Source organism: Epargyreus clarus, unplaced genomic scaffold (genome assembly GCF_041222505.1).
Source record: "Epargyreus clarus isolate Ecla_fem2 unplaced genomic scaffold, WU_Ecla_fem_2.2 ptg000032l, whole genome shotgun sequence".
NCBI classification, from domain to species: domain Eukaryota; kingdom Metazoa; phylum Arthropoda; class Insecta; order Lepidoptera; family Hesperiidae; genus Epargyreus; species Epargyreus clarus.
This window is the reverse complement of record NW_027332237.1, coordinates 10,222,129-10,249,503: the sequence shown is the minus strand read 5'-3', so window position 1 is coordinate 10,249,503 and position 27,375 is coordinate 10,222,129. Positions and strand designations below refer to the sequence as shown.

At 36.7% G+C, this 27,375-nt stretch overlaps 3 protein-coding genes across 4 annotated transcripts in view; 1 reads left to right on the top strand and 2 right to left on the bottom strand.

Annotated features, from left to right (window-relative positions):
* LOC140755020 (G protein-activated inward rectifier potassium channel 3) overlaps nt 1-18,961 on the top strand; it is a 502,832-nt gene extending 483,871 nt beyond the window's left edge. The window contains exon 9 of the mRNA XM_073090194.1: nt 18,884-18,961. Coding sequence (XP_072946295.1) covers nt 18,884-18,935 — 52 coding nt within the window. The 3' untranslated portion in view covers nt 18,936-18,961. The remainder of the gene's footprint in view (nt 1-18,883) is intronic.
* LOC140755109 (chymotrypsin-C) lies at nt 446-16,211 on the bottom strand. Of its 2 annotated transcripts, none has more exons than XM_073090310.1 (6): nt 15,721-16,211; nt 6,906-7,041; nt 3,054-3,154; nt 2,566-2,712; nt 932-1,046; nt 446-619 (listed from the first exon to the last, which is right to left on the bottom strand). In XM_073090310.1, the coding sequence occupies exons 1-6, from the start codon at nt 16,198-16,200 to the stop codon at nt 450-452; spliced, it is 1,149 nt and encodes a 382-aa protein (XP_072946411.1). In that variant the 5' UTR covers nt 16,201-16,211; the 3' UTR covers nt 446-449. The 2 variants fall into 2 exon arrangements, with proteins under 2 accessions (XP_072946411.1, XP_072946410.1); XM_073090309.1 differs by lacking the exon at nt 15,721-16,211 and adding an exon at nt 12,335-13,238.
* A 1,467-nt stretch (nt 18,962-20,428) lies between the features above and the next one.
* Nucleotides 20,429-26,842, bottom strand: LOC140754984 (uncharacterized). The gene is made up of 3 exons (XM_073090145.1): nt 26,825-26,842; nt 25,454-25,552; nt 20,429-21,073 (listed from the first exon to the last, which is right to left on the bottom strand). Exons 1-3 carry the CDS (start codon nt 26,840-26,842, stop codon nt 20,564-20,566), a joined length of 627 nt encoding a protein of 208 aa, XP_072946246.1. The 3' UTR covers nt 20,429-20,563.
* Between the last annotated feature and the right edge of the window lie 533 nt (nt 26,843-27,375).

Here is a 27,375-nt window from a genome sequence, read left to right as displayed (position 1 = left end):
AGATATAATATGGTTCGAAGAGGAAGGTGTGACCACTTATAATCAGATCATCATCAACCCATGACTGTCCCACTGCAGGGCTCGGGTCTTCTCTCAGAATGAGAAGGATTAGGTCATAGTCCACCGCGCTGACTAAGTGCGTATTGGTAGACTTCACGTACCTTTGAGAATATTTCTTTTATAAATCTCTCAGGTATGCAGGTTTCCTCACGATGTTTTCCTTCACCGTTTAGCAAGTAATAATTAATTTCTAATACGCATATAACTTTGAAAGATCAGAGGTGCCTGAGATTTTAACCCGGACCCCTCGATCAAGAGGCCGAGTTTCTTAACCACTAGGATATCACTGCTTATAATCAGATAGAGAGCATGATCACTTGATGGCTGACATTTTAATAAGAAACATGGTAATGATGATTTTAGAAGTGTCCAAATAAAACACCAATTTATTATATATTCTCTTTAATCCACTCCCAATGTGTTTTGAAGGACGTAAATGCTATGTTTCTGTTAATGCATAGCCCTCTGTCTTCGGGGTCCGCAGTCCTAAGCCCTTGGAGGTACCAGGCCTCCTGCTTTGTGACGTAGAGGCCTCCGTAACTTGGGCATACTGTTACATCTGAAAATATATAAGAATAGCCTTTACCCTCGACTTCGCTCGCATTCAGACGTATATCCTTTGTTCCCTTAAAGATACCTTTTGTTCTTTTCTGAACCCCTGACTGAATATCGGTTATGTAATTAAGTCGTGAACTAGTAGCAAACAAAGAATGAAACAAACACACATTCACATTTATATAATTAAGTTAGGATAACAAAGAGTACTAAAGACTGGGAATGGGTATTATTTGAGAAATGAAGGTGGTAGATTCCTTTGTGGTCAGTCTGCCATCTGAGTCAGGTCAGGTGACACCACCGGTTGACTACATACCATTTCCATAAACAGCACAAAGTTTGTCTTCTTCAGTTTCTACGTCACATGTTACATTATCTCCTGTTTTTAGCAGAATAGGAGTGAGTTCACCCGTGATCGCCCATCCTGTGGTCTGAAACAAATAGTTTTAATTGTTAGTTACCTAACAATATAGCATTGCTTGGAAGAACTCTTTAGCTCGAAGAGAGTCGTATAAGGCAATTGGTAGAAGACAGAAAACTGCGCAACAATAGCGGTCGCGAAATATTTTCACATATGCACTAAAACACAAGGACTAAATTCCACTAGCTTTTTGTCTAGCACAGGTGGAATACCAAAGGTAGCATCGCTACATCATAGTAGTGTTCACACTGAAGGAATTGCCTGGAGAAGGAGGGGTTCCTTGAGACCCGAAGATGACGTCATGCCGCGGCATAGGACACCCACCACACACTATTGAGAGAGTCATGCCACAAAAACCATTGAAAAATACGAATGTGGACATTAAACAACCTAGATATATAACTAAAGCTATCATTGAAATGTACCGAGTAGGTGATGCCACCGGAGTCGAACCACAGAGGGTTTTACCACTTTCTGGGTTGCTCAAGTTCCTCAAGATCAATAGACTCTTCGCCACGTGATAACGTCACACCGCGGTATAGGATGACCACTATAGGCCGACTAACATAATGAGAGGATCGCGCCACAAAAACATTGAAAAAATACTAATGTAGACAATACAGAACCTAGGTAAGCTGGTATATAATTAAAGCCAACTTTAAAATGTACCGAGAAAACTTATAAGACAAAGTTTATTATACTTGTTAAGAAACTGAAGTTAAAACAAAGCTACTGCTAGACTCACCTTCGTTCAAGAGACTTTGTTATAGTTAGCAACTCTCAACTTTACTTGTTCGAAACATTTTTTAATGAAGTTAAACTTTCGAACTAGTGAAATGAACCGCATGGCTATTGTGAGATATCTAGAAAGTTAGTAGCTGAGTGGTTAAATGTGCGCTCCCGTGCCTTTGTGAGCAAAGTTATTTTTATAGCAATGATAGCCCAGTGGTTAAGAAACTCCGCCTTTCGATAGAGTGGTCCGAGGTTTAAATCCCACGCACCTCTGATTTTTCAAAGTTATGTTCGTATTAGAAATTAATTATCACTTGCTTAAACGGTGAAAGAAAACATCGTGCGGAAATCCGCACACCTGGGAGATTTATTAAAAAAAATCTCATAGGTATGTGTAGTCTACCAATACGTACTTGGCCAGCGCGGTGGACTATGGCCTAATCCTTCACACTTTGAGAGGAGCCCCGTACCCAGCAGTGGGACAATAATGGGTTTAGGATAAGGATGAAAGTTATTTATACTTGGCTTGGGAGGGTAATGTTTTTCGAGCGGAATGTTTGTACCGAAAGATAAGATTTGTTAGAAATATGTAATTTGCTACCTCCTTAGTGAAACTTCACTGATTCTACCACTTTAAATTAATATTAACTCAAAAGTGTAGCGCTTTAAAAATCAAAACTTATCTGAAAGAGGTCTGATATTCGAACTTCGGACCCCCAGATTGAGAGGCGGATCTTTTACCACCAAGCCATCACTTCTGCAAAACATAATAAAGAAAAAAAGAAATAAACACATACTGCCATATTTCCTTTCAGTTCTTCTTCATTCAATGTCGCAGATTGTATGTTATCACTGAAGATAATTGGTTCTTCCAAGATAAGAATCGCTAAATCATTATCTCTTGTTTGTGTTGAGAAGTTACCGTGTATTTTTATAGTTTTTACCTGTAAAATAGTTATAGAATTAAAGTAAGGTAGATTTCTCACCATGGCAGCAATAAGAAGTCTGGTATATAAGGCACATAATTATATTTCATTTTTATATCATTTTGTCACATAAAAGAAAATGTTGCAAATATATAAATAAAATAAAACAATGATAGACACCACAGCTTAATATTGAGAAATAGCATGAGTTTCTTAGCGTAGATGAGCATTATCAAGGGATATTTGTAAATTGATCCCCTAAAAGGACAAAATAATAGAAAGTATGTAAAAATCAGTGAAGAATATAAAATTATCTTTTTATGTTTATACTAAGGTAGTTTTTAGCTAAATTATATTACCCTCGATACCCTTTCAACTTCAGTCATCGTCTTCAGTGATTTCTTTCCGAATAGTAACAGTAAGTTTTCTGTATTTGAAGTCTGTTGTACACAACTTGCAGCTGAAAAAAGAAATCGGCTTTACCTACGGCTCTATATAATTTAATCATTAGATGATACATAGACGCCTATTTATAACTGCTGCGTTAAGCGCTGCTGTGTTCCGCTTTGAAGGGTGTGGTAAGGCAGATAATTAATTAAGGCGTTCCAACTTAATTCTTAGGGGTAGAAACGCATATGTTGCCCAAATCAGGTATTTTTTTATAATATAGGAGTAGCAGGCGAGCGTGCAGTCCACCTGATGGTAAGTGGCTACTGCCGCCCATGGACATTTGTAACCAACCCCAGATAGGATTAGATATTCCTACTTGAGGTCGGCCACAGATGCGCCGCTACCCCTGAGGACTAAGCTGGAACGCCTCGGTAAAGTGTCTCCCTTACCACACCCTTCAAAGCGGAACACAGCAGCGCCTAACACTGCTGTTATTAGGCAGAAATAGGTGTGGCGGTGGTGCCGCCGGAGTCGAACCACAAAGGGTTCTACCACCTAGTAATTCTTATCTTAACGTATGATTCTTATCTTATCTCATCATGCCTTCAGATGTGTACGGCAATATATTGCCACGCATATCGTCGTTCTTCCCAGGGTTGCTGGCTGGGCGGTTCGAGCTCACACTTTAATTGCCTCTCATGACAAGCACCCCTTTAGTTGCCTCTTACGATAAGCAGAACATGCCGTAGCTCTCCTTTGTCCCGAAATGACAGTGACACTATTCTTAGGTACCAACACATATGACCAACGTGAGAAAGCATGAGCCTAACTGGTCTTCGGTTACCGTAAAACTTTAATAAATAGAAAAAAATCGTCATTGGAAATATTAGAAAATGAAGAAAACCGGTTGACAATGCTTTCAATTTTCAGTTTCATGTCTCACAGCTCTCCAATATTATCTCGAGTCTGGGTAGAGTGACCATATTTTTGTATATCGTGGGACACACCTAAGACCTCTAAAGGTGGTAGAACGCTGTTGACTCCGTCGACACCACTGCCACACCTATTCCTGTTTAATAACTGCAGTGTTAAGCGCTGCTGTGTTTTGATTTTGAAGGGCGTATTAGGTCTAATTCTCACGGGTAACGGCGCATTTGTGGCTGACCTCAGATAGGAATCTAATCTTATCTGGGGTTGATTAGTTGTCCATGGCATTAGGCCTGCATGCACCTCTGCTACTCCGATATTATAAAAAAAAGATCCTTACTACGGTCTACTGCGGTGTACTATTTAAATTTATATATAGTTTATGGTAGTTCCAGTATGGTCCAACCGGGGAGGTATTACCGGGATCTCTATTTCTAGTGGGAAGTAGATTTCTACGGAACAGTCTAACAAGAACACAACAGCGCAGCATTGCTATTAGAGAGAAATAAGAATGGCGTTGATACCAACACATAATACATTCGTTTAACTACCTTTAAAACTTGGCCATGTTAGTTACTCACGACACATATAATACACACTTTGAATATCATATAAGTATTGTCTCAGTCCCATATTCTTGCAGGTTGAATATGGTAACGGTAATTGGAACGCAAATAAAAAGCCTGAGGCGGGAATAATGGAAAATTCCTATTTTACCGTTAAAATTAAAAGACTATAGATAAAGGAGATTTATGAAACAATTAAATGTACGAGTTAAAATTAAAATTCTCGCTTGCGAAAAATTAAAATTGTCATCTTCGAAACGACGTTAAAATTAAAACATGTCATGTAATGACGAAGTGTAGTGGTAGTGGTTTTAAATTCGGCTACTAATCTTGAGAGTCCGAGGTTCGACGCCCGGGCATTTCTATTTTTTGTAAGTTGCATGCATAGATTAGTAAAGATTACTCACTGCTGACAAGAAAATGTAACCAGTTTTGACGATTGAAATTGTCACAAAAATGTAGTTTTAGAGTATTTACGAATGAAAAGACATTTCTCCGCACTTTTTCTTCGATTTCGTGTTGTTTTTGCACCACTTTACTTGTCGGAGACGTAATGGGAAAATGGCTGACTGTTTGCCAGCTATTTTGCCATTTGTGGCTTCCTTCAATTACAAGGCGGTGAGCTATCTATACGAATCTATGGTTGCATGCGTATTGGAAAATAATTATCACTTACATAAACGGTGAAGGAATACATCATGAAAAAACCTACATACCGACAGTTCTTTAAAAAGAAAATGGAAGGTGGTGGACTATGGCCTAAGTTCTCTCACTCCTAGACTCTACCCAGCAGTAGGCCGATAATAAGTTATATTGGCCGATAATATGCTACAATGATGCGACATCGTGTCACGATACATTGTCAAAATCAATCGTTTAGATTGGCGGCACGTCGTCAAATCATGTAATTTTCATACAAATGATTATTTAAATTAAATAGACGTAACTTCAACTTTATAGTAGGTGAAGCTATAGAATACATTAATTGTAAAACATATGGTATGAATTCAAAGGTGCATTTTTTATATTATATAGGAGTAGCAGACGAGCATGCAGTCCACCTGATGGTAAGTGGCTACTGCCGCCCATGAACATCTATAATCAACCCTAGATAGGATTAGATATACCTAAGGTCACAGATGCGCCGCTACCTCTGAGGACTAAGTCGGAACGCCTCGGAAAAGTATGTCTCCCTTACCACACCCTTCAAAACGGACCACAGCAGCGCCTAACACTTCTGTTATTAGGCAAAAATAAGTGTGGCGATGGTGCCGCTGGAGTCGAACCACAAAGGGTACTACTATCGTCAAATAAATTATTTTTAAATTATTTCAATAAAAAATTTACTAAATATTACATATTATAATGATTAAAAACTAGATTTAAATCAACCTATAATTTAATTTCAACATCGTCTTGACTATTGCGTTATAGGAAAATATGGCTACGGTGATTACAAATGAAATCCTCCCGATAAATCTATATAAGTAATATAATAAATATAAATAGTAGACCATAACAGGTGGCAAATTTTTTGTAGCTCAACCGCTTTTTAAGGTTCCGTATCCAAAGAGTAAAAACGGAATCCTATTACTCAGACACCGCTGTCTGTCCGTCCGTCATAGGCTCTATTCTTGAAAAGATAGACAATTCAGATTTTACAATGTATGTATTCTATACTGTATATGTACTGCCAACTGCTATGATAAAAAATAAACTAAAAATAAAAAAAAAACTTGAAAATGTTATAGTACGGAATCCTCCGTGTGCGATTCCGACTCGTACTTGGCCAATTTTAAAATACTTTTCCTACAAAAACCCACAGGAGGAAGGGAATAATAAAACAAAATAAAAAACCGCCAACTCGTTCGGTGAAAAACGACCATAATCAAATTAGCATCCTACTTCTTGCCTTTACCGAGGGAAATTAAAAAAAATAAAGCGTGCGCTTTTCTCGCCGCCATTTCGATTTCGAGCTGTCATTTTTTTATGGCGTTTGAGTTGTTTAGTATTGCGAATTTAATATTGAAAGGTTTTAAGTTCAATTTAAATTCTTTTCACGAAATATTGTTTGTAAGTAATAGTTGAAATTGTTATAAGTAATATTAAAATATTGTGATACACATTTACATTTTCAAATCGTATACATAAATAAATGATGAACATGTACCTATATCAGAGATCCGAATAATCAATCCAGATCAATCCGTACCAGAGATGATAATATCGGATCATAAGTTATTGATCCGATCACTTATTTTCTAATTCTGTAAAGTTTTTAACAAGAACTAAGAAATACAGAAAAACTTAAACTATTGAGATGCTTACCTGTGATAACAGTCCTATTTGACAATAGCGCGCCATCACAATAGTAATTAAACTGATCAGACGTACTGTTCTTCAGAAAAATGGCGACTATCCAAGGAAACACTGAAGATGACAGTTCTTCATTGATGTTGTTAGCCTGAAAAAGTAATAAGTTAATTATTTAATTTCACCCCGTATATTTTTATGGTTTGTATCAAATCTTGTAATAAATTTAACCAAGTTCTCGATGACCGATTATTCGGAATTTTTGTATACATCTATAATTCTGACGACAATTTACTCTAGTATATTTAATATGACTATTTGAAATCCAAAATGAGTGCCATCACAAAATTATATCTCATATATTTTTACAACCCTATCAATGTGATTGGCAAATAAAAGGAATAGAGCTGGCACAAAATGTTGGATCACGTATTTTTATACAAATAAAATGAAAATACTTGATAAAAAAATAACAATTGGCTATGTGAAAAGAATGCAATACAAAATGTCTACTACTACAAAATGGCGAATCCGTGTTTTTTATAACCCTCTCGACTTGGGTATCAACTAAAAAACCTTGACAAATACCGTAGACTATGTAAAAATAAATATTACATCATAAAAGCATTCTATTACCTAAAATAAATTCAAAAGTGAGAAAGGTACGCATTCTTTAAAAAACACATTTCAACACCTTCCGTTTACGACTATCTAGCGACCGTTATGATCCGCCATCTTGAAATATTTACGCGGCAAACAGTCCAAAATGGCGCTCATTTGAATTTTTAATTTTAATACCAGCCTCTCAACGTATCTGTGAATTATGACCGCTGGTGTAAGCTTTCGAAATTTTATTGTTTTAAGCAGTTTTTATCACATATGCTGCGTTTACTTTTAATATTTGTTTAGGTAAAAGGTATTAGCATTGTAGCGGACAATTATATTTATAATGCAAATATTTTGTTCAGTTATGACTGAATTTATTTTATAAATGAAACCTTTGCGTGTTTTAACCTTTGGCTTAAACACGCAATTTAAACGCACAGATCCGAATTTAAGTAACATATTTTTAGATCCCAAAGAAAAAAAGCCAAGCGTAAGTCGCGTTCGAACAATACAAGTATATATATTGGTATTGTATTTATTGGTATTTGTCATCTATCTTTTGTGAAAATTTTCAGTACCTAAATAAGTAATATGGTTCAATAGATAAACTGAAAAATATCAAAACATATATTTTGATTTTACGTTTTTTTTTTATTATTAATATGGTCATAATAATAAACTCACTATAAACATTTCAAACATTTATCAAAATGTAGAGCCCTGTGACAGGCGGATAGACGGACATCGTAGGATAAGTAATAGGGTCTCGTTTTTTCGATTTTTTTTTAAGAATTTGGCACTTGTGAATGAATGTTATGGTATATTTACTAATTAGCCATTTTGGCCAATCTTATTTCGCATCTGATTACATATTCTTCGTGTAGTTATTTTAATTTTAATTTATTCTTTGTAGGTTATTTTACTTCGCAATCTCAAAAGTTTACAATAAAGAACATAAGTTATAAAAAGGAACGGATATAAAATCTACGGATACAGCATAAAAATCTTTTTTCTCTAATTATCCAACCTTGAGAGTTCGTGAGTGAAGCCTTATTTGTCATGGATGTAAGATGGATTAAATGTGTAATATTAGATGTGGTAAATTTACACAAATACACGTCAGGTGGTCCACCTGATGGTAAGTGGCTACTGCCGCCCATGGACATTTGTAATCAACCTCAGATAGGATTAATATTCCTGCCTGAGGTCAGCCATAGATGCGCTGCTACCCCTGAGAGCTAAGCTGGAACGCGTCGGGAAAGTATGTCTCCCTTACCACACCCTTCAAACCAGAACACAGCAGCGCTTAACACTGCTGTTAAGATTGGTGGTGCCGCCGGAGTAGAACCATAAAGGGTTCTACCACCTTCAGATGGGAATAGATTTTATTCAAATGGCTCCAAATATAAATTGTATTTGTATTTGTATGTAGTGGTTTCAATATTTGAAAAAAAAGTACATTTATATATTAAAAAAAAATTTAAAACAAAAATTTATTAAAAAAAAATCTCTATACCGCATCCAAGTTTGACAACAACTGCACATCTACGGCAGGTGATTGATGCGGTGCGTCGCGTGATGTGAACTATCAGCAGCTTCAACAATCTGTCGCTGTGGTTCTCAAACTGAAGTTTAGCATTTTGTTTGATATATTTTATAGTTCCTTTATCTTTAGCTCGAATCTACTTGACAATATGAGATACTTGAAAAATTGAGTTTTTTTATCCATCAGATATTGTTATGTTATATTGAAAACTTTATGTACTCATTTTTTAAAGTAATTTATTTATATGTAAGTTAATTTATTATTTTGAAACAGACGTAACTATGGTTCTACTTATCACGACATGTGAAAAGATTATTAACCTAAGAATTTTCTATACTTTTCCCTTACTGTAATGGGTGGCTTAATTTATAAATTAGTTTATATAAATTTAGGGTTATATGACACCATTAATAACATTTCAATATTTTCAGTTTATTTTTAAAGGTCTGTTTAAAGTTATAAAAATGTTTTTAAAGTTATAAAAGTAATAGTGAACTGCATTTTCGAAATTTATAAGTTAAAAAACCTATTTATATAATGAATATTAGTATCTGTCATAATTTGAGTACCACTGAACTAAGCGTTTTCCGTTCTTAAGCGGAAATCTTACGGTAAAGCCTTTTCCTATTTTCCTCATGGCTCTTTATTGAATATACTGTATATTTTGTATAAGTTCCCGAAAATTTTAGAAGCTTCGTTAGCTTTCGTTATCATTTGTTAAAACCGTAGCAGTAAAAAAAGATGGTAGATATAGAATGGATCAACCGGGAAGTACCACAGCTACATCTACTTCGAGGATAAAGCAGGTCTAGCGTTTCCGTGGAGAGGTGTTAACACCTGACTCACTTAAGAGGCGATGATCTTATTACTAATTAGTAATTACTAATGAGTGGCAAGGCATTCGTGATCCGCTTCGGATGGAACCCCAAAAGTAAACAAGCATGTAGTCCACTTGATGTTAAATGCCACTGCCTTGACATCTAAGACCAACTCCAAAGAATAGCTTTTCCTGAAGCTGATCACAGATGCTTTGCCACTCCTAAGGTCGGTTATATGAAAGTCAGCTTAACAGTTGCATTTGTGTCTCACTTCGTCTTTTTATCTTCAAAGTACAAAGTTGCAAACTTCATCCTAGCATTGTGAAATAAATAAAGTTACAGCATCTCATCTACAACATAAAAATGTTGTAACATCTCTTAAAATTACTGCTAGTGCTTTGAGTGACGGAAAAATCCGAAGATAGCCGATGACGCCCGATCGTCTTTTTCTTAAGTTCATTGTGTTATTTACTGCCGGTAGCTTATCAAACAAAATAACATCAAGAGGAAATTATGCGATCTTTTCGGAAACTTCCAAAGACCGTCCAAAATAAATTGGTGTAGAATAAGTCTTTTAAATTGCTTCATAAAAGTGACTTTCGGGTGGGTGGCGTCATGTAACTTTAACATTTACAAAAGACTAACCGTCAAATCCATGGTTAAAAAAATAATTAGTTGCACCATTTTAGTTGAGGTTAAAATTACATCATAACCATAGATTCGTAAAGATACTTCACCGCCTTAAAATTGAATGAAGCCACAAACGGCTTATAGTAAGTTCTTTTTTTGAATTCTTGACAAATAAAAACATTTTAAGAGAAAATTTACGAATAAATAACTAATGCTGCGTAATGTACATAATAAATAAATAAGTATTTCAAATATTTTAGGGACATTTTAGCACGGAGACGTAGCAAAACTTTTTTACGCAACTATTTCAATTCTCAAAACTGGTTACATTTTCTTGTTAGGAGTGAGTTATCTTTACTAATCTATGGTCATAACTAACACTTTACCGCTCGATTTCGATCGTTTAAAGTTATTGTATTTGTCAACCTTATCTATCAGCGTCGACTAAAAATTGTAACAGGGACACAAATGACATAAATAATAAATAAATTAGTGCAACACAATAGTTACATTCCGTACCGCCGTAAAGTTACTGTTATATATAACTTTAACGAAAACTTTAAACGGGCTTTCGGTGCAACCCGCCCTACGTCAGCCATTTTTCCTTTGAAGCGGATATTGAAAAACAATTTTGTGTATACGTAGGTACCGATAAATCACATGTCTAGCGAATTAAGCTTCGAAAGTTTACCGGGAAACTAGGTGTGTTTATTTTCCAAGCGCGCTATTGAATTCCAACAGACGTTTCAAGTTCTATTGTTTACTTGCACAATTTTATAATAACCGTTAGTAATATTATCTTAAAGTTCTTTAAAATATCATTGTCAGTACCCTTACCATGAGTTTTTACGTTTCGACAAATATGACTGTTTTGGTATTTGTTTACGTATTTGCCCATACAAATTCCAATCAGCGCCCCTAGCATATTGTGTCAGAACTAGGAAATCATATGGGCCAATACGTAAACAAATACCAAAACAGTCAGGTTTGTCGAAACGTAAAAACTCCTGGTAAGGGTACTGGTAGCCTATTTGGTAATTTTACTTAATATCGAAATGTAAAACAGATTTTGGTGGCATCATTACAAGAAAACTTCCGACCCTGAGAGTTCTCTATATTTTTCCCATAGATTAGTAAAGATTATTCACTCCTAACAAGAAAATGTAACAAGTTTTGAGAATTGAAATTGTCACTGTCATCTATTCTCGTGTTTGAAAAATATTAAAAAATGTAGTTTTTAGATTATTTCAGAATGAAACGATATTTCTCCGCACTTTTTCTTCGATTTCGCGTCTTAATTGCGCATGTCGGCATTGTTCCGCGTAAATTACACCATGACACCCATAAAATGGCTGACAGGATCGTCAGCCGTTTAAGCCATTTAATGGCTTCCTTCAATTACAAAGCGGTGAGATATCTATACTTATCTTTGATATCTATTCTTTGTAATGTGTATGCCAAATCACTTAGTCCTCAGAGGTAGCAAGGCACCTGTGGTAGACTTAGGGTAGGACTCTAATTGGCGGCCGTTCCAACTTAGAAAACGGTTAATTAAAATGGACTGCATATTCGTTGCTTCCTTATTATAAAATAATAGGAAGCCAGTCGGTCACTACTAGGTTAATGATGAGAGTTAATGATCCTACGGTCTACCTCTTAATTAATTGGAATACTCATCGTGTTTGTAAACAATTGTAAATCCTTCCCACGACACAAAAACTAAACATTAATTGAGAGTATAGTATTTCATAATTAAAACAAACCTTGCCAAATATCTAATTAACATTAAGAATTATAACAATGTTATTACTTTAACCTCTAATTGCATATTTAAGCTTACTCACGTAATCTTTTGTGTTCCCAAGAGTTAAATTAGTTATTGTTTCGTATAAGGACAAATTAACTGCACTATTAATATTATCTTTCATTTCTTCAATACTTAAAGGGACCTCTGTCAGTTCTAGATTAACATATTCATTTGTAGTATCTTTGTAAAACTCGATATAATCGATTATAGGATAGTCTGTGATATTATCTTCGTTATTATCGTAATAAAGATAAGAATCATCTTGTGTTTCTATTTCGTTTTCGCTTACATCTTTTGTAATGTTTTGTGTCAAGGTTTTGGTTGCAATCGTTGCAATTATATCAACAGAATTTGTTGTTTCCTTCGGTGTCACTTCAATAATATCAGTATCGTCAATACCATCAGTATTTGTAGAACTTTCAGCTATTGTTTTATTTTCTAAACTCGTTTTCACAAATTCGAATTTTTCAAAAGGTCTTGATATTGAATCTTCTTCTTCAATTTCATCACTGTCTTCCAAATAACCCGCAGGAATATCAAACGTTTTTACATAAATCGCTGTCTGATTGAGAACATTTCGAAACACCATCGTTTTCAAATCAGTATCTGGATGCACTTCTAATTCTTCTTTCAAAAAACTTGACACATCTAATAAAATTCGATCCAGCTCCTTATCATCGACACCTATATTATCTTGTTTCGAGTTTTTGGCGATAACCGAGTCTAATGAAGGAAGCTTGTCTTTTTGATTGAAAAATTCACCAAAAAACGAACCGACACACGAGAAATAACTGTCACATTCACTCCTAACCTCAACCACTAACATCACTATTAAAGCCAGCCATATCACCTTCATTTTCATATTATAAAACGAAAACGTCAGTACCCAATGCTAGTTTACAAACAAATGCATACACATCTTTCGCGGTAGCAATCTTTACTTGTCTTGCCTCCAACGTTAAAGTAAGGAGCTAAGGTTTCTTATTCGTCGGTTACGTGTACATCAGTTAACTTAACAATGACCTCACCTTGAGAACGTCGTGGTAAATCTGACTTTGATGGATCGTACAATTAGTGGATAATGGGCAATTTGAGAGTAAGCATGCTTACACTTAGATATTGTAGTTCACTGCAGTTATAAGTCTTATAGCTGACCATTTAGCTTATGATGGCTATATAGGATGTTAGGGGTTCAAATTAAGTGGAGAAAACACACAATTAGACAATAATAGACAACTTAAGAGTAAGCTCTTGCTTACACTTAGACATTAAAGCTATTGTAGTAAATTTGTTTTATTGAGCTGTTTAGCGTACCCTCATCTTTTTATTTAATGATCTGTGTGGCGTTAACCAGACAAGTTTGACGCTCAAAGTGCTCCAGGTTCGATTCCCAGCTAGACAGATATCTGAATGATGAATTTAAGAATCCGCTCTAGGTCTAGGTGTTTGTCTTTGTGTGTTCATGGCTAAACAGGGAATCCTAGTATGAAGTTGTGAGTACTTGTGAGTGTTGTGTTATGGTGCACATGTTAGTGGTCTTTGGGTATTTAGGTATAAAGTAACTAGCTGACCCGGCAAACGTTGTGTTGCACTATAAATAAAAAAATGTTACGGGCGAACAACCTTTATCACTTAGGGGTATGAAAAATAGATAGTAGCCGATTCTGAGACTTACTGAATATCCATATAAAATTTGGTGAAAATCGATAAAGCCGTTTCAGAGAAGTACCTACGGTAACTAACAATGTGACACGAGAATTTTATATATAAGATAAATTGGCAGTAAAATATAGTATAAATATAGTAGAAATATGTTCCAATACCACACAAATATCTATTAAAAGTATCTAACACATACGAGTATTAAAGTTATAAAATCTACTTATATAGCCTAATTAAAAACATATTCTACAATATTAATATTATAATTAGCGTAACGGAAAATTTAACATTTACTTACTCCGTGACCTGCCTTTAATGAGAAGTTAAACGATATAATCCTGTTACATCACCCTCCGCGATCGAGCGATAAGCTGCTAGCTATAGAAAGTGTTATCAACATCGAAATCATGTTGTATGTCTAACATGCACGTTTAGGTATGTGTGCTATAGTACGCGATTGGCGATAAGGTGATAGAATTTTAAAATTGAATGTTTTTTTTATAATATAGGAGTAGCAGACGAGCATGCATTCCACCTGATGGTAAGTGGCTACTGTCCCCCATGGTCAACCCCAGATGGGATTAGATATTCCGACCTGAGGTCGGCAACATATGCGCCGCTTCTCCTGATGACTAAGCTGGAACGCCTCGGAAAAGTATGTCTCCCTTACCACACCCTTCAAAACGGAACACAGCAGCGCTTAACACTGCTGTTATTAGGCAGAAATAGGTGTGGCGGTGGTGCCGCCGGAGTCGAACCACAAAGGGTTCTACCACCTTCAAAACTTTTCACTCCTGTGGCAACAACGTCACACCTCTTTCTGGATAATAACAGCAGTGTTAAGCGCCGCTGTGTTCTGGTTTGAAGGGTGTGGTAAGGGAAACATACTTATCCTAGGCGTTCCAGCTTAGTCCTCAAGGGCAACAATGCATCAGTAGCTAATCCCATGTAAGACTAAATACGGATACGGGTTGATTACATAGAGTTGAGATGAGCGACAACGTCCACACCATCAGGTGGACTGCATGCTAATTTGATATTTAAGTTATTTTTTAGAAAATAAACTTTGCACACGGAATTTAAAAAAACAGACCCTGTATAGAAAAATATATTCTATTTTAAGACACAGGCTTCTGGACTAACCAGACGTATTTACACCTTAATAAACCTTCAAACACTTAATAATAAAAAACATAGTTTCACTAATTCTGTAGCTATTTTCTCTGACAGTAGAACAAGTGCCTGAAATTGTCAGCTTATCTCAAAGCTTATTTCTGTAAATGTGCGCAATTTGTTGCCATAAAAACCTTTTTGACCTTAAACATTCCGTATTTTAGCGTAACGAGAGTTACTTTAATAGGAAATGGAAACGGTTAAAAGGGAAAGTCGTATCCGGTAATGTATGTCGTAAACTATACATATACATAAAGTAGAAGACGAGCATGCAGTCCACCTGATGGTAAGTGGTTACTGTCGCCCATGGATGTATGAAATAACCCCAGATAGGAGGTTCTGGTTTGAAGGGTGTGGTAAGGGAGACATACTTTTCCGAGGCGTTCCAGCTTAGTCCTCAGGGGTAGCGGCGCATCTGTGGCCGACCTCAGGTAGGAATATCTAATCCTATCTGGGGTTGATTACGGATGTCCATGGGCGGCAGTAGCCACTTACCATCAGGTGGACTGCATGCTCGTCTGCTACTCCTACATTATAAAAAAAACGTACATTAGAAAACATTACCCTCCGAAAAAAATTACATCTTACCTCCATTGAACGCACTTTCACTCCATAATCACCAGCTAGCATTTCAACATCGTGTACTCTAGTCGTTAATTCGCTTTCGTTTATCAAATCTTTTACCAAATCTTCTCCAATATCGAAAAAGTAATCCACAACAACCGTTTTCGCCGGTACTTCACTATAATCGTCATTTACACTCCGTTTTCTCTTATCAAAATCAATGTCATCAAGATTGAAACCGTTATCATCAAAAGCAGTTGTTTCATCAATATCGTTATCCGTTGTCGTATATATTTCCGTGACTATTATTTCTCGCATCCCACAATTGGTTTCCGTTATCGTCGGTATTCGTTTTATCGTAATATTAGCATTAATATAGTTATAAACATCTGGCCAATATCTTGCACTGTATAACACTAGAGATACTAGCAATAACGCAACAAATAATATTAATATTATTAATAATCTGATTATTAATTTCATTAAAGATAAATTCAACTTCATTTTGATTGTTTTGTTTTGTCGGAAGCAAAATGACTACTGTATTGATTTTAAGCTTGTCATAGATGTATGGTGGTTGTATGGGTACATTAGGTTCCCGTATTGGGCATCGCAAAATCATTACTATAAACAATAGGTCATATAAATTATATAAGGAACTGCAGTATATAATGATGGTATACTTCAAGGTTGACATTACTGAAATAAATGTTGTTTATACATTTCGCGTGGCAAAGCAGTTATCAGTCTGATACTCTTAGAGTTCCGGGTTCGAGCCTCGGCCAGGTAGATGCATGAAATAAAAACTTTACATTCTACAGAATGAAAACTGACAAAGTTTCATTGGTCTTTGAAGCCTTTTACAGAAAATTCCCCAAAATGTTAAAGGTCACATTTTTACCAAAAAGTTATTTAAGTTCAAGATAAGTGATAACCTTAACGACCTAGGTATTTGAACTCGTCTGACATTACAATAACCCACTTAAAGTTGTAATGAGCTTTTTAAATTCAGTTATTTAAGTTAATAACAAAATCTCCGAACGAAAATGTATTTTAGATATTGTATTCTGTCGTCAAAATATTACTGTCGCGCTGCTGAGCACGGGTCTCCTCTCAGAGTGAGGGGTAGGCCGTAGTCCACCGTGCTGGTCAAGTGTGGATTGGTAATTCTTGAGAACATTTTTTAAAGATTTTCCAGAGGTTTTCTCACAATGCTTTCCTTCATTGAAGTTATTATAAATTTCTAGTACACACATAACTTTAAAATTAGACGTAAATGTGCGTTTCGAACTTCGGGCCCCGCCGATCGAGTTTTAACTTAAGGCTATTGAATAGTTGCCTATCCAGGGATGGATTTGGGGGAAGGCACTCTGGCTACTACATTGGGGCCCCCACAAGAGAGGGGCCCTCACAATCAAGGTAAAAAATAACAAAATTTTGACGGATCAGCTATTTTTAGTTTTTTCCGAAACAGTATTTATTCGCGTTTTAGTGATCGAAGATTTTTACACATTCAGAATACAGCAACGCCTAACACTGCTGTTATTAGCCAGAAATAGGTGGGGCGGTGGTGCTGAAGGAGTCGAACCACAAAGGGTTCTACCACCTTCAAAGTTGTTAGCTGCAAGGCCTCCAGTCCTCTCAAATTGGTCCTGCCTACCACTGTTTTATACGTCTATTAGTTGGTAAAACAATGAACATAAAGGACAAAGAAAAGTCCTTAAACCTCAGCCCTTTTGCGCTGATGAGAAGCGTAAAGATGTTTAGATAAAATGTATTAAGATTATAATCTTTACTCTGCTTAAACTTTTTGGTACAATATTGTGTAAAATTTCGTATTAAACCCGTTTTTATTAAAGGATTTTAGGTTATTATGAGGCTATTTTAGTTGAATGTTTTAGAAAATAACTGTACTTATTTCTGCCTTATTACAGTAGGGTTAGATTTTGTTGTGTTTTAGTTTGAAGGGCCACACCCATAAGGGACAGTTATGTAATTTATTGTAGTAGAACCCTTTTGGCTTGATTCGGGCACCATCGCTATACCCATTTTTTATAGTAGAGGAGTAGCAGAGGAACATTCAGTCCACCTCATAAGTGGCTACTACCGCCCCTGAATCTGTAGGTAATCAACTTCAGATGAGATTAAACTTCACCTGAGGTCGGCCACAGATGCCCTATCGCTGTGGACTAAGCTGAAACACATCGAAAAGTATGTCTCCCTTACCACTCTTTAAACCGTTCTGGATTCAACGTACATAGTTAACATTTAAAAATGGTATAATTGAATCCTTTTGAAAAAAACTGCATTATACGTGAATAATGTTAAAGTTACACGCATTAGAACATTCAAATCGCTCTACTGTAAAGTTGTGAAAATGCACTTGCACCATTTTACGTAGGACCCGTCGATACATACATAATTTAAAAGCAAGGTATTGCGTTAGATAATTTTTGATATATTTAATTCTAAGACCAAAAGTTAGTCCCGAAAGGTACTTTTCTTTATGTAGGATACTCACATAAACGTCGTTTACACTTACACCATAGATAAGTATAGATATCTCACCGCCTTGTAATTGAAGGAAGCCATTAAATGGCTTAAACGGCTGACAAACGTGTCAGCCATTTAACAGCTGTCAAGTTAACGCGGAACAATGCCGACATGTGCAGTTATGAGGTGCAAAATCACGAAGTTGAAAAAGTGCGGAGAAATATCGTTTCATTCGTAAATGATCTAAAAACTATATTTTTGCACGACTCATGATGCGAAGCATCAGAGAGTGCTTTATGATCGAAAAATTTTTTTCGCTTCATTTTGGCGGCTATTTTTATTATTATAGCCTTGATAGTTCACGGAATCAAGATATTTTGCATACTATTGTCGAGATAATTTAATGGAGATTAATTCCATACTTTTTAAAAATTGATTTACTGCAATAGAATTGGAAAAAAACACCAAAATAGGTCAAAAAATTTTCCTGTCCGTCATGTGTGAAACCTGAAAACACTGTAACTTGTGAAAAAATCCATCATTTGAGTTAATTTTTTTTTTAAATTCTAATCGACGATTGTAGGTCACTGAATGCGAATGATTAATTAATTCAGTGTCGTTTAATTGCAATTAATAAAAAACGAAAACTATAAGACTGTATATCTATAGATATTATGTACATTTATTCCACCAGGGGCGCTTGTGCAGTACCTTCTTCCTACTACAGCTGTTTTTTCGGCAATTAATTTTGAACGACTTAAGTTTTTTTTTTTTTTATATATTTCATGATTAAATGAGCATTATGAGTCGTGCACTTTTGGATTTTCCAAACTTTTTTAATATTTTTCTAACACGAAAATAGATGACAGTGACAGTTTCAATTGTCAAAACTGTTATTTTCTTGTTAGGAGTGAGTAATATTTACTAAACTATTACTTACACTTTGTAGAATAAAGTTTAACGGAAAATATTTTATCTACATTGTGCGTGGACTATTAGTAAGCCGTATTACTGAAAGTTTGAGGCAAAAGTTCACCGAACCATCAAAACTTTCAACTCCATGTTGTAATCCGACGAAATTGCCTATTCGACAATGTAGGCTATTGCCTAGACAATGTATAAAAAATTGAGACACTTTAATGCCTATTATTAATCATTTTGATGCCTGGAATTTGACAATTTGTCATAGGCAAAAAGTTCAGTATATGCTCAAACTGTCCAAGCGACTTCAATGTTGTTGTATAATATGAGTGGCTTAAAATATAGGATATTTCTTGAAGGTGGTATAATCTTTCGTGGTTCGACTCCGGCGGCAACACATCCTTTACTTGTCCGGGGCGTTCTAAGTTAGTCCTTAGGAGTAGCAATGCATCTGTAGCCGACTTCAGGTAGGACTTTAATATTATTTGAGGTTGTTTACAGATGTCTATGAGCCACAGTAGCCACTGGACGCTCGTTTGTTATAGTAGGTGCCAAACTGCTAGTCCGCTATGAAGTTGTTGCGAGCAGGTTGCAACTTGCTATGGCAACGCGATTCATTTCTATATTCAGACTGGACTAGCAGTTTTACGCGGACTATAGGTACTTCAATATTATATAGAAGACGATAGGCGCTGTTTTAATTGTTTTTGTTGCAGCAGGCCCACTCATATCTTCTATTCTATTCTAAATACTTTACAGAAGTGTTGCTACTTCTGTGTCATAAGAAAAAAATAAAAATGTGGCTTTTTCTACTTCATTCAAATGAGGACATGGCAATGTTACAAGGTAGAATTATTGCTAATACGTAAAAACAGGCGTAATTGTCCCTTGAATGAAGTAAGTGGCTATAGCCACCCAAAGTCCCCAAATTGTTTACGGATATTAAAAAAAATGCAGTGATAGCCTAGTGGTTAAGAAACGCGGTCTCTTGATCGAGGAGTCCAAGGTTCAAATCCCAAGCAAGCAGGCCTCTGATTTCTCAAAGTTATGTGCGTATTAGAAGTTAATTATCACTGGCTTAAACGATCGAGGAAAACATCACAAGGAAACCTGCTTACCTGAGAATTCTTAAAAAAAAGTTTCCAAAGGTATGAGAAGTCTACCAATTCGCACTTGGCCAGCGCGGTGGACTTGGCCTAATCCTTCTGAATTTGAAGGATTAGGCCAAGTGAGTTGATTCAGTATCAAGAGAGGAGACCCGTGCCCAGCAGTGGGACAATAATGGGTTGATAATGATGATGATTAAAAAAAACAAAAATACAAATAATACATTTATTAACAGTCACTTAAACTAAAATAATATTAACAACACAACAACAAACTAACAAAACAACAAACATTCAACAATGTACAACAACAACAACAGACAACAAACACACATCCTTAAATTAGATTATATTTTGTGCGAGCCCTTTTTCGTATGAATAATAGTTTCGTATACAGGTACTTTGAAGGGTACAGGTTTTTCAACGGGTACAATTATATGTTTTATAACTTGGAAGGGCACTTCCTTGATTTTAGGTACATGGACGGTTTTCTCAACGGGATAAGGTACTGACTTCTCAACGGGTATGGAGACTTCTTTGATAATGGGTATAACGACTGCCTTAGGTACAGGTACTTGGATAGGTACTGGGTGGGGTACCGGGATCAGTATAGGTTGGTGAACCTTAAATTCCACGTTCTTGGGTAGAGGGACAATTACTTCTTTGTAGTGCTTGATCGGTTCTGGGTTCTCTTCTTCGATGTGCTGATGGACTGGGTAGGAGTGGGCTTTTAGGTCGTGACCTCCGAAGTCGTGACCTCCGAAGTCATGACCTCCGAAGTCACCACCTCCCTCATGACCGCCGCCATGACCCCCGCTGAACTGTTCGAAACCACCAGAATATTCACTCGGTTGGATCTGTGAAAGAAATAATAATTTTAATGATTGAATTACAATTTCATTAGATATTTAGTTGAAGCTAGGAGAAGTTAGCTTAGGGGAAGCTTAGCTTAAGGGGAAAATCACATATTTAGAGGAGATTCCGTAAATTAATGTTCAATCATATTTAAGACATGGTTCTCTTTATGTGTATGCTTAGCCGGGACTTCGAACCCGGGTCTCTATGTATCAGATCAAAGGCGACATTTCCACTATTCTGTTCGATAACAAATTTTGGTCCAATTAGAGTTACACGCCAAGGATTTGAACCTCGGACCCATTAGGAAAGAGCCGGTAATTCACACCATTAGAATAACTGTTAAAATTATTCAAAACGGCATTACCCAATAAAATGTGAAAGTCAATACACCAAACAATAAACAAAAAAACAATAGCGTTAATATTGAAAAAATCGTGAAAGTTACTTTTTCATTCAGTCCGCATCAATTTGTTATCTGTGGAGCGTTAACCAGGGGGAAATAAAAACAAAATGGCGGCCGCTCGTGACGAGTATTATTACTCTTTTTCTATTTACCGAGCATCGCTGTAACGGCGTGGCTGTTATTCAATAATTGTGTAATATTGGTTACATGTTCGCGAATTGTAATGGTATTCGGTTGTATTTTTAGATCGCATACAAGCTTTACGTTAATTTTGCGAATATGCTTTCACTCAGATTGAACTAAAGATAGATAAAGTATTGTGTAATTTAAACACCACGAGGCTTTTTGGAACGGAAAGTAACATACTAGCATACTCTCGTATATTTACAAAATTTAGAATTATCTATCACTGGTATTTTCTAATTTTTTGTTTAAGTAAGTACATGCATATTTTGACAGTCGATATATACTTATTACATATTACAAATACATAAACAGAAAACTTGATGGTAAGTGGCTACTGACGCCCATGGACATTTGTAATCAACCCCTGACGTCGCCTTTGAGGACTATCTGAGGTCGGCCACAGATGCACCTAAGCTAAGCTGGAACGCCTCGAAAAAGTAAAGGTGGTAGAACCCTTTGTGGTTCGACTCCGGCGGCACCACCGCCACACCTATTTCTGCCTAATAACAGCAGTGTTAAGCGCTGCTGTGTTCCGTTTTGAAGGGTGTGGTAAGAGGGAGACATACTGTTCCGAGGCGTTTCATCTTAGTCCTCAGGGGTAGCAGCGCATCTTTGGCCGATCTCAGATAGGAATATCTAACCCTATTTGGGGTTGATCACAGACGTCCATGTGCGGCAGTAGCCACTTACCATCAGGTAGACTGCATGCTCGTCTGTTACTTCTATATTATAAAAAAAAAAGTATGTCTCCCTTACCACTCCCTTCAAAGCAGAACACAACAGCGAAAACTTCAAAACTGATACAACTATATATTACTGTACAAGACATAGAGCCCTGTGACAGACGGACGGACAACGGAGACTTAGTATTTGTCCTGTATTAACCCTTTAGGTACGGATTTCTAAAGGGAGAGTGTTAGGTTAATTACCATACAATAAAAAACAAAAATAACCAAAAACAAGCGAGTTTCAGTTCGTTAACGTTAAAATAGTTATCGTGTTACAGTTTTTCCGCTGACCTAATTGTATTGTCCACGAGCGTACATCCAATTACTTGGATTAACCTCTTGTGTGGTTTTTGTTTTAAAGTTGAAAAAATATGAAGGTGGTAGAACCCTTTGTGGTTTGACTTCGGCGGCACCACCGCCACACCTATTTCTACCTCATAACAGAGGTGTTAAGCACTGATGTGTTCTGGTTTGAATGATATGGTCTTCTGGGGTGGCGACGAATCTGTGACCGACCTCAGGTAGGAAAATGATCTTATCTGGGATTGATTACAGATGTCCATGAGCAGGTGAACTTACTTACATGATGTTGTAATGTTTCGCGTGGCAATGTCTTTCTTTTTGGTCTGAGATCGTAACATAAAAAATCCCTAATCAAGGTTTCAGTATTCTACAAAATGTTGTAAGAAAACTTTATTTCTTTCAAAGTGTTCCACTAAAAATCTTGTACAGTCTTTAAGACCAGACAAACAAAATATAAAGTTCAAATTACACAGAACTTGGTAGGTGGCGCTACTGTCTTATAATTTGATCAAATGTCTAGACGGATCTGATTTTGTGCTGCAGACTAAGTTTTAGTATTTACCTAATATTTCGCAATATACCTAAATGTGAACTATATGTAATTCACCTATAATCATAATAAATTATAGTCCGCGTAAAACTGCTAGTCCGCTCTGAATATAGAAATGAATTGCATCGCCACAGTAAATTGTATGACTACACCTGCTCGCAACAATTTCAGAGCGGACTAGCAGTTTGGCGCGGACTATACCTACTCCTTCATTTGTAGTCAGTAAAAAATATTGTATTAAAGTATTGCATACTTAAACGTTCTTAATAGTTGACAATATCTTCCTTGGTTATTTAATTTATTAAACATGAACAAATGTATTTAAAAAGTTTTATATAGCTTTATCGATACACGCCCTCTTTTAAATTCATCTATTATCTGTCGCTTTTTGTGCAAATTCTATTAACTTTTACTTTCATTGAAAAATTACATTGGATAAAGCCAAATCTTATAACCATATTCGAGCACCAAAGAGGCCAATCTAGTTAAATTATATAACAGTATTGTGCTGAAATTAATTTAGCGAAGTCTGTAATACTATTCCTGCTCTTCCCGAGGATGTCATCGGAAGTGAGTAAGGGATGTAATCTAGGAAACGGGAGCAAACGTCTTCCTAGGAGGTTCATTTGTTATTTTCACCAATGAAAGCATATGTGTAGCAACTTCTTACATATTCCACGATATAAAAAACTAGGGACAAGTAAAAATAAAGTTTATAGAACAAAGCACGTTAGTATCACTACTTTATTTTTCAGAAAGGGTTAATTTACGAAAAGTTCTTATTTACTGTTTTTTAAAGTTTGGAGTAGCAAAGAAGCATTTATTCTAATTTCTACTTGATGGTTTATGGTCACTGCTACATTATTGTACACTATTGTACTGTTCTATCAGAAGCCAACCACATATGCGTTTATGTCATCATGTGTAAATAAACCGGCAACCACACCATTTCACTGAAATGCAGAACTGCTTCACGCTAGAAATGGGTGTGTCGGTGGTATATCTCCGGTTAGACTGTACTGCCTCTACTTTTCAAATACCTACTACGTTCAGTTTTCATACACTCTACGATTATCCATATTGACCGCACCGTTTAGGCATTATCCATATTACCAAAACCTATGAATTGACTACAACGTCCTAACTTCCCTAAACGAATTTGTTTTTCGAATTATTTTGTTATTGTTATTTAAACTCCGCTTGCTCGACAAGTTTTTATATTTTTTCCATTGTTAGTTCTAGCGCTTTTAATATCAAATGTTTCAATATTTACCGACATTTCATTTAAGCTTTTAAAAGAGTGCTTCGGAAATATTTCTTTGTTAAATGTTAAATGGAGTTCGACGTTCAGCGATAGAAATTATTTAATGTAAATGGTTTTTTGTTTACTATCTTTGTATGGAATAGACTGTACTGATAAAAGTTTTCAGGGTTGATTATCAAGTATATATTTGTATACGTCATTTCTTTAAAGACTTTTAGGGGATTGCAGAGGGTAATGTTTTTCGTATGTATGTCTCATTTTTGGCACGGTCTAGATCCCAAACTACTTAAAGAACATATGAGGTGTCGTTGGATTCGTTTAAATTATGGGAATGCCATAGAGTATAGACTATATTTTTGTAATAATTCGTCTAGCTTACAAAATTTAATCGTAGGTGCCTCTGCGATGCGATTATTCTAGATAACGAAACACCTTGTGAAGTGGTGGTAGTTGTATTGACATTCAAAAAGTGCTCTGTAAAGAACCTAATCTGAATAAAAAAATGATTTGATTTGATTTGATGTTTTCCTTTACTGTTAAACATATCCGAAATTATTATTACCCGCGTGGCGCAGCTGTGACCATACCACTGACAAGCAGTAAAATCCTAGTTTGATTTCCGGATATAAATGATTAATATAGATTTCCATTCTGAGTCTAACGTTAGTTCATAGCACCCACAACACAAGAAAAGTCCTAGTGTAGCGTTATGAGCGGAGAAAGTGTTATGTATTTTAAGTCAGCATCTTTCCTAGTGAAGTAAAAAACATATTATAGGTACCAAAATGACCAATAAAATTTTGTGGTGTGAAAGCTGATAAAGTAAATAGTAATTAACTTCAAATATTTACGAGTTGATGATGGATTCTTGACATTCAAAAAGAATTTCGCAATCTACTTCGAATGAAATATTTTGATTTTAAAGTAAGTTGATTGATATGTTACCTGTTGATCCTGCTGGAAGTTGAAGTTCTGGAAGTTCATATTATACGGCGTCCATTGCTGGTTTGCTAGTGATGTGCCCAGTAGCAGGGGGATCAAAACCTGGAATAAAAAACATTGAAGTTTAATTACGTTTTTGTTAGATTTGTATTTCTGCCTTATAACAACACAGCGTTATTGTATTGTGGCTTAAAGGGTGTGGTGAAGCAGTCCTTAGGTCATAAGTACATGAGGTATTTTATCTTAAACGTTCCAACATGTCCCTAATTTTTTTTTATAATATAGGAGCAGACGAGCATGCAGTCCACCTGGTGGTAAGTGGCTATTACCGCCCATGGACATCCGTAATCAACCCCAGATAGGATTAAATATTCTAACCTGAGGTCGGCCACAGACGTACCGCTATCCCTGAGGGGCTGGAACACCTCGGAAAAGTATGTCTCCCTTACCACACTCTTCAAACCAGAACCCGACAGCGCTTAACACTGCTGTTATTAGGTAGAAATAGGTGTGGCGGTGGTGCCGCCGGAGTCGAACCACAGAGGGTTCTACCACCTTTAATGTGTGGTAAGGCAGAGTACGTTACACACTTGAGACACTCCAACTTAGGCATAAGTTAAGTAGAGACATTTAGACAAACGTTCCAACTTAGTCTTTAAGGGTCACTGCCACCCATTCTGATCATCACTGTTCTGTTGGATACCTAAAGTAACATATAGAACAGGGTACTATCTGAAGCCGATTAGACATGTTGCCACTTAGGGGACTAAGATGATCACCTAACACGTGATGCTACGTGGCAATGGGCCGGCCACATCGCTCGAGTGGCGACTACGTGTAGGCAAAAGTAGTTCAGGACATGAAGAAGACGGTAGGAAACCGCTGGATTCAAAGGGCACGGGACCTGGTGGTGGTTTTTTTGTTTATAATATAGGAGTAGCAGACGAGCATGCAGTCCACCTGATGGTAAGTGGCTACTGCCGCCCATGGACATCTGTAATCAACCCCAGATTCTATCTGGGGTTGATTATGTTCCTACCTGATAGATAGGTTGATAGATGTTCCTACCTGAGGTCGGCCATAGGTGCGCCGCTAGCCCCGAGGACTAAGCTGGAACGCCTCGGAAAAGTCTGTTTCCCTTACCACACCCTTTAAACCGGAACACAGCAGCGCCTAACACTGCTGTTATTAGGTAGAAATCGGTGTGGCGGTGCCGCCGGAGTCGAACTACAAAGGGTTCCACCACTTCTATTAGTCCACTGCATAGGTCTCCCACCTATGCAGTGGACTTCAAAAGGCTGATGGACTACGTGCAGCGTTGGTACCGCCCTGAACCACACTCGTCCTATTAAAACTTGACTTATCGTTCAATACCCAGTTCCACTGACCCATTCGTGCTTAGTTGCCACAAGCAAACGCAATGAATCACTTCAACACCGCTTGTTGCACTTTGCGCCATTTCAAATTTACGCTACATACGAGAATATATTGGGATGTTAAACGCTTAACTTTAATGTTAAGTTCTTAACATTTAACTTTAATGTTAAATGCTTATTCTTTATTGTAATTGTAAGTGAACAAGCGACACAACAATGGAACATGCAGTCAAACTTTGCCTTTTTTTAAACGAGGGGGAAACCTTCAAAAGGTACCCGATGTCGTGAGGGCGATATGGGGTTATGTGGGATTCTTACCGCACTAAAACCCCCCCCGGTGGCCGTCCTCGGCGCTGCGTAAAGGACTCCGGGATCTCACGCAACTAACGCAACTGGAGCCCTCTCAGCGCGTTGCCCCGTCGGACTCCGCCCAAGTGGGCATGACGTTCGCTACACCGTCTGGTGGGTACGACGTTATGCGACCACACATACAGCCGTACTTCCCGGGGTCGCTGACCGGGCGGTTCGAGCTCCCACTCTTGCCACCCG

Coding starts and splice junctions, on each gene's coding strand:
- LOC140755109 (XM_073090309.1), bottom strand. CDS start 13,159: ATGAAAATGAAGGTGATATGGCTGGCTTTAATAGTGATGTTAGTGGTT. Junction 7,042..12,334: donor TTGGGAACACAAAAGATTAC/GTGAGTAAGCTT, acceptor TTACTTTTTCAG/GCTAACAACATCAATGAAGA. Junction 2,713..3,053: donor AAGTTGAAAGGGTATCGAGG/GTAATATAATTT, acceptor ACTATTTTACAG/GTAAAAACTATAAAAATACA.
- LOC140754984 (XM_073090145.1), bottom strand. Junction 21,074..25,453: donor ACTTCCAGCAGGATCAACAG/GTAACATATCAA, acceptor TTTCTTTCACAG/ATCCAACCGAGTGAATATTC.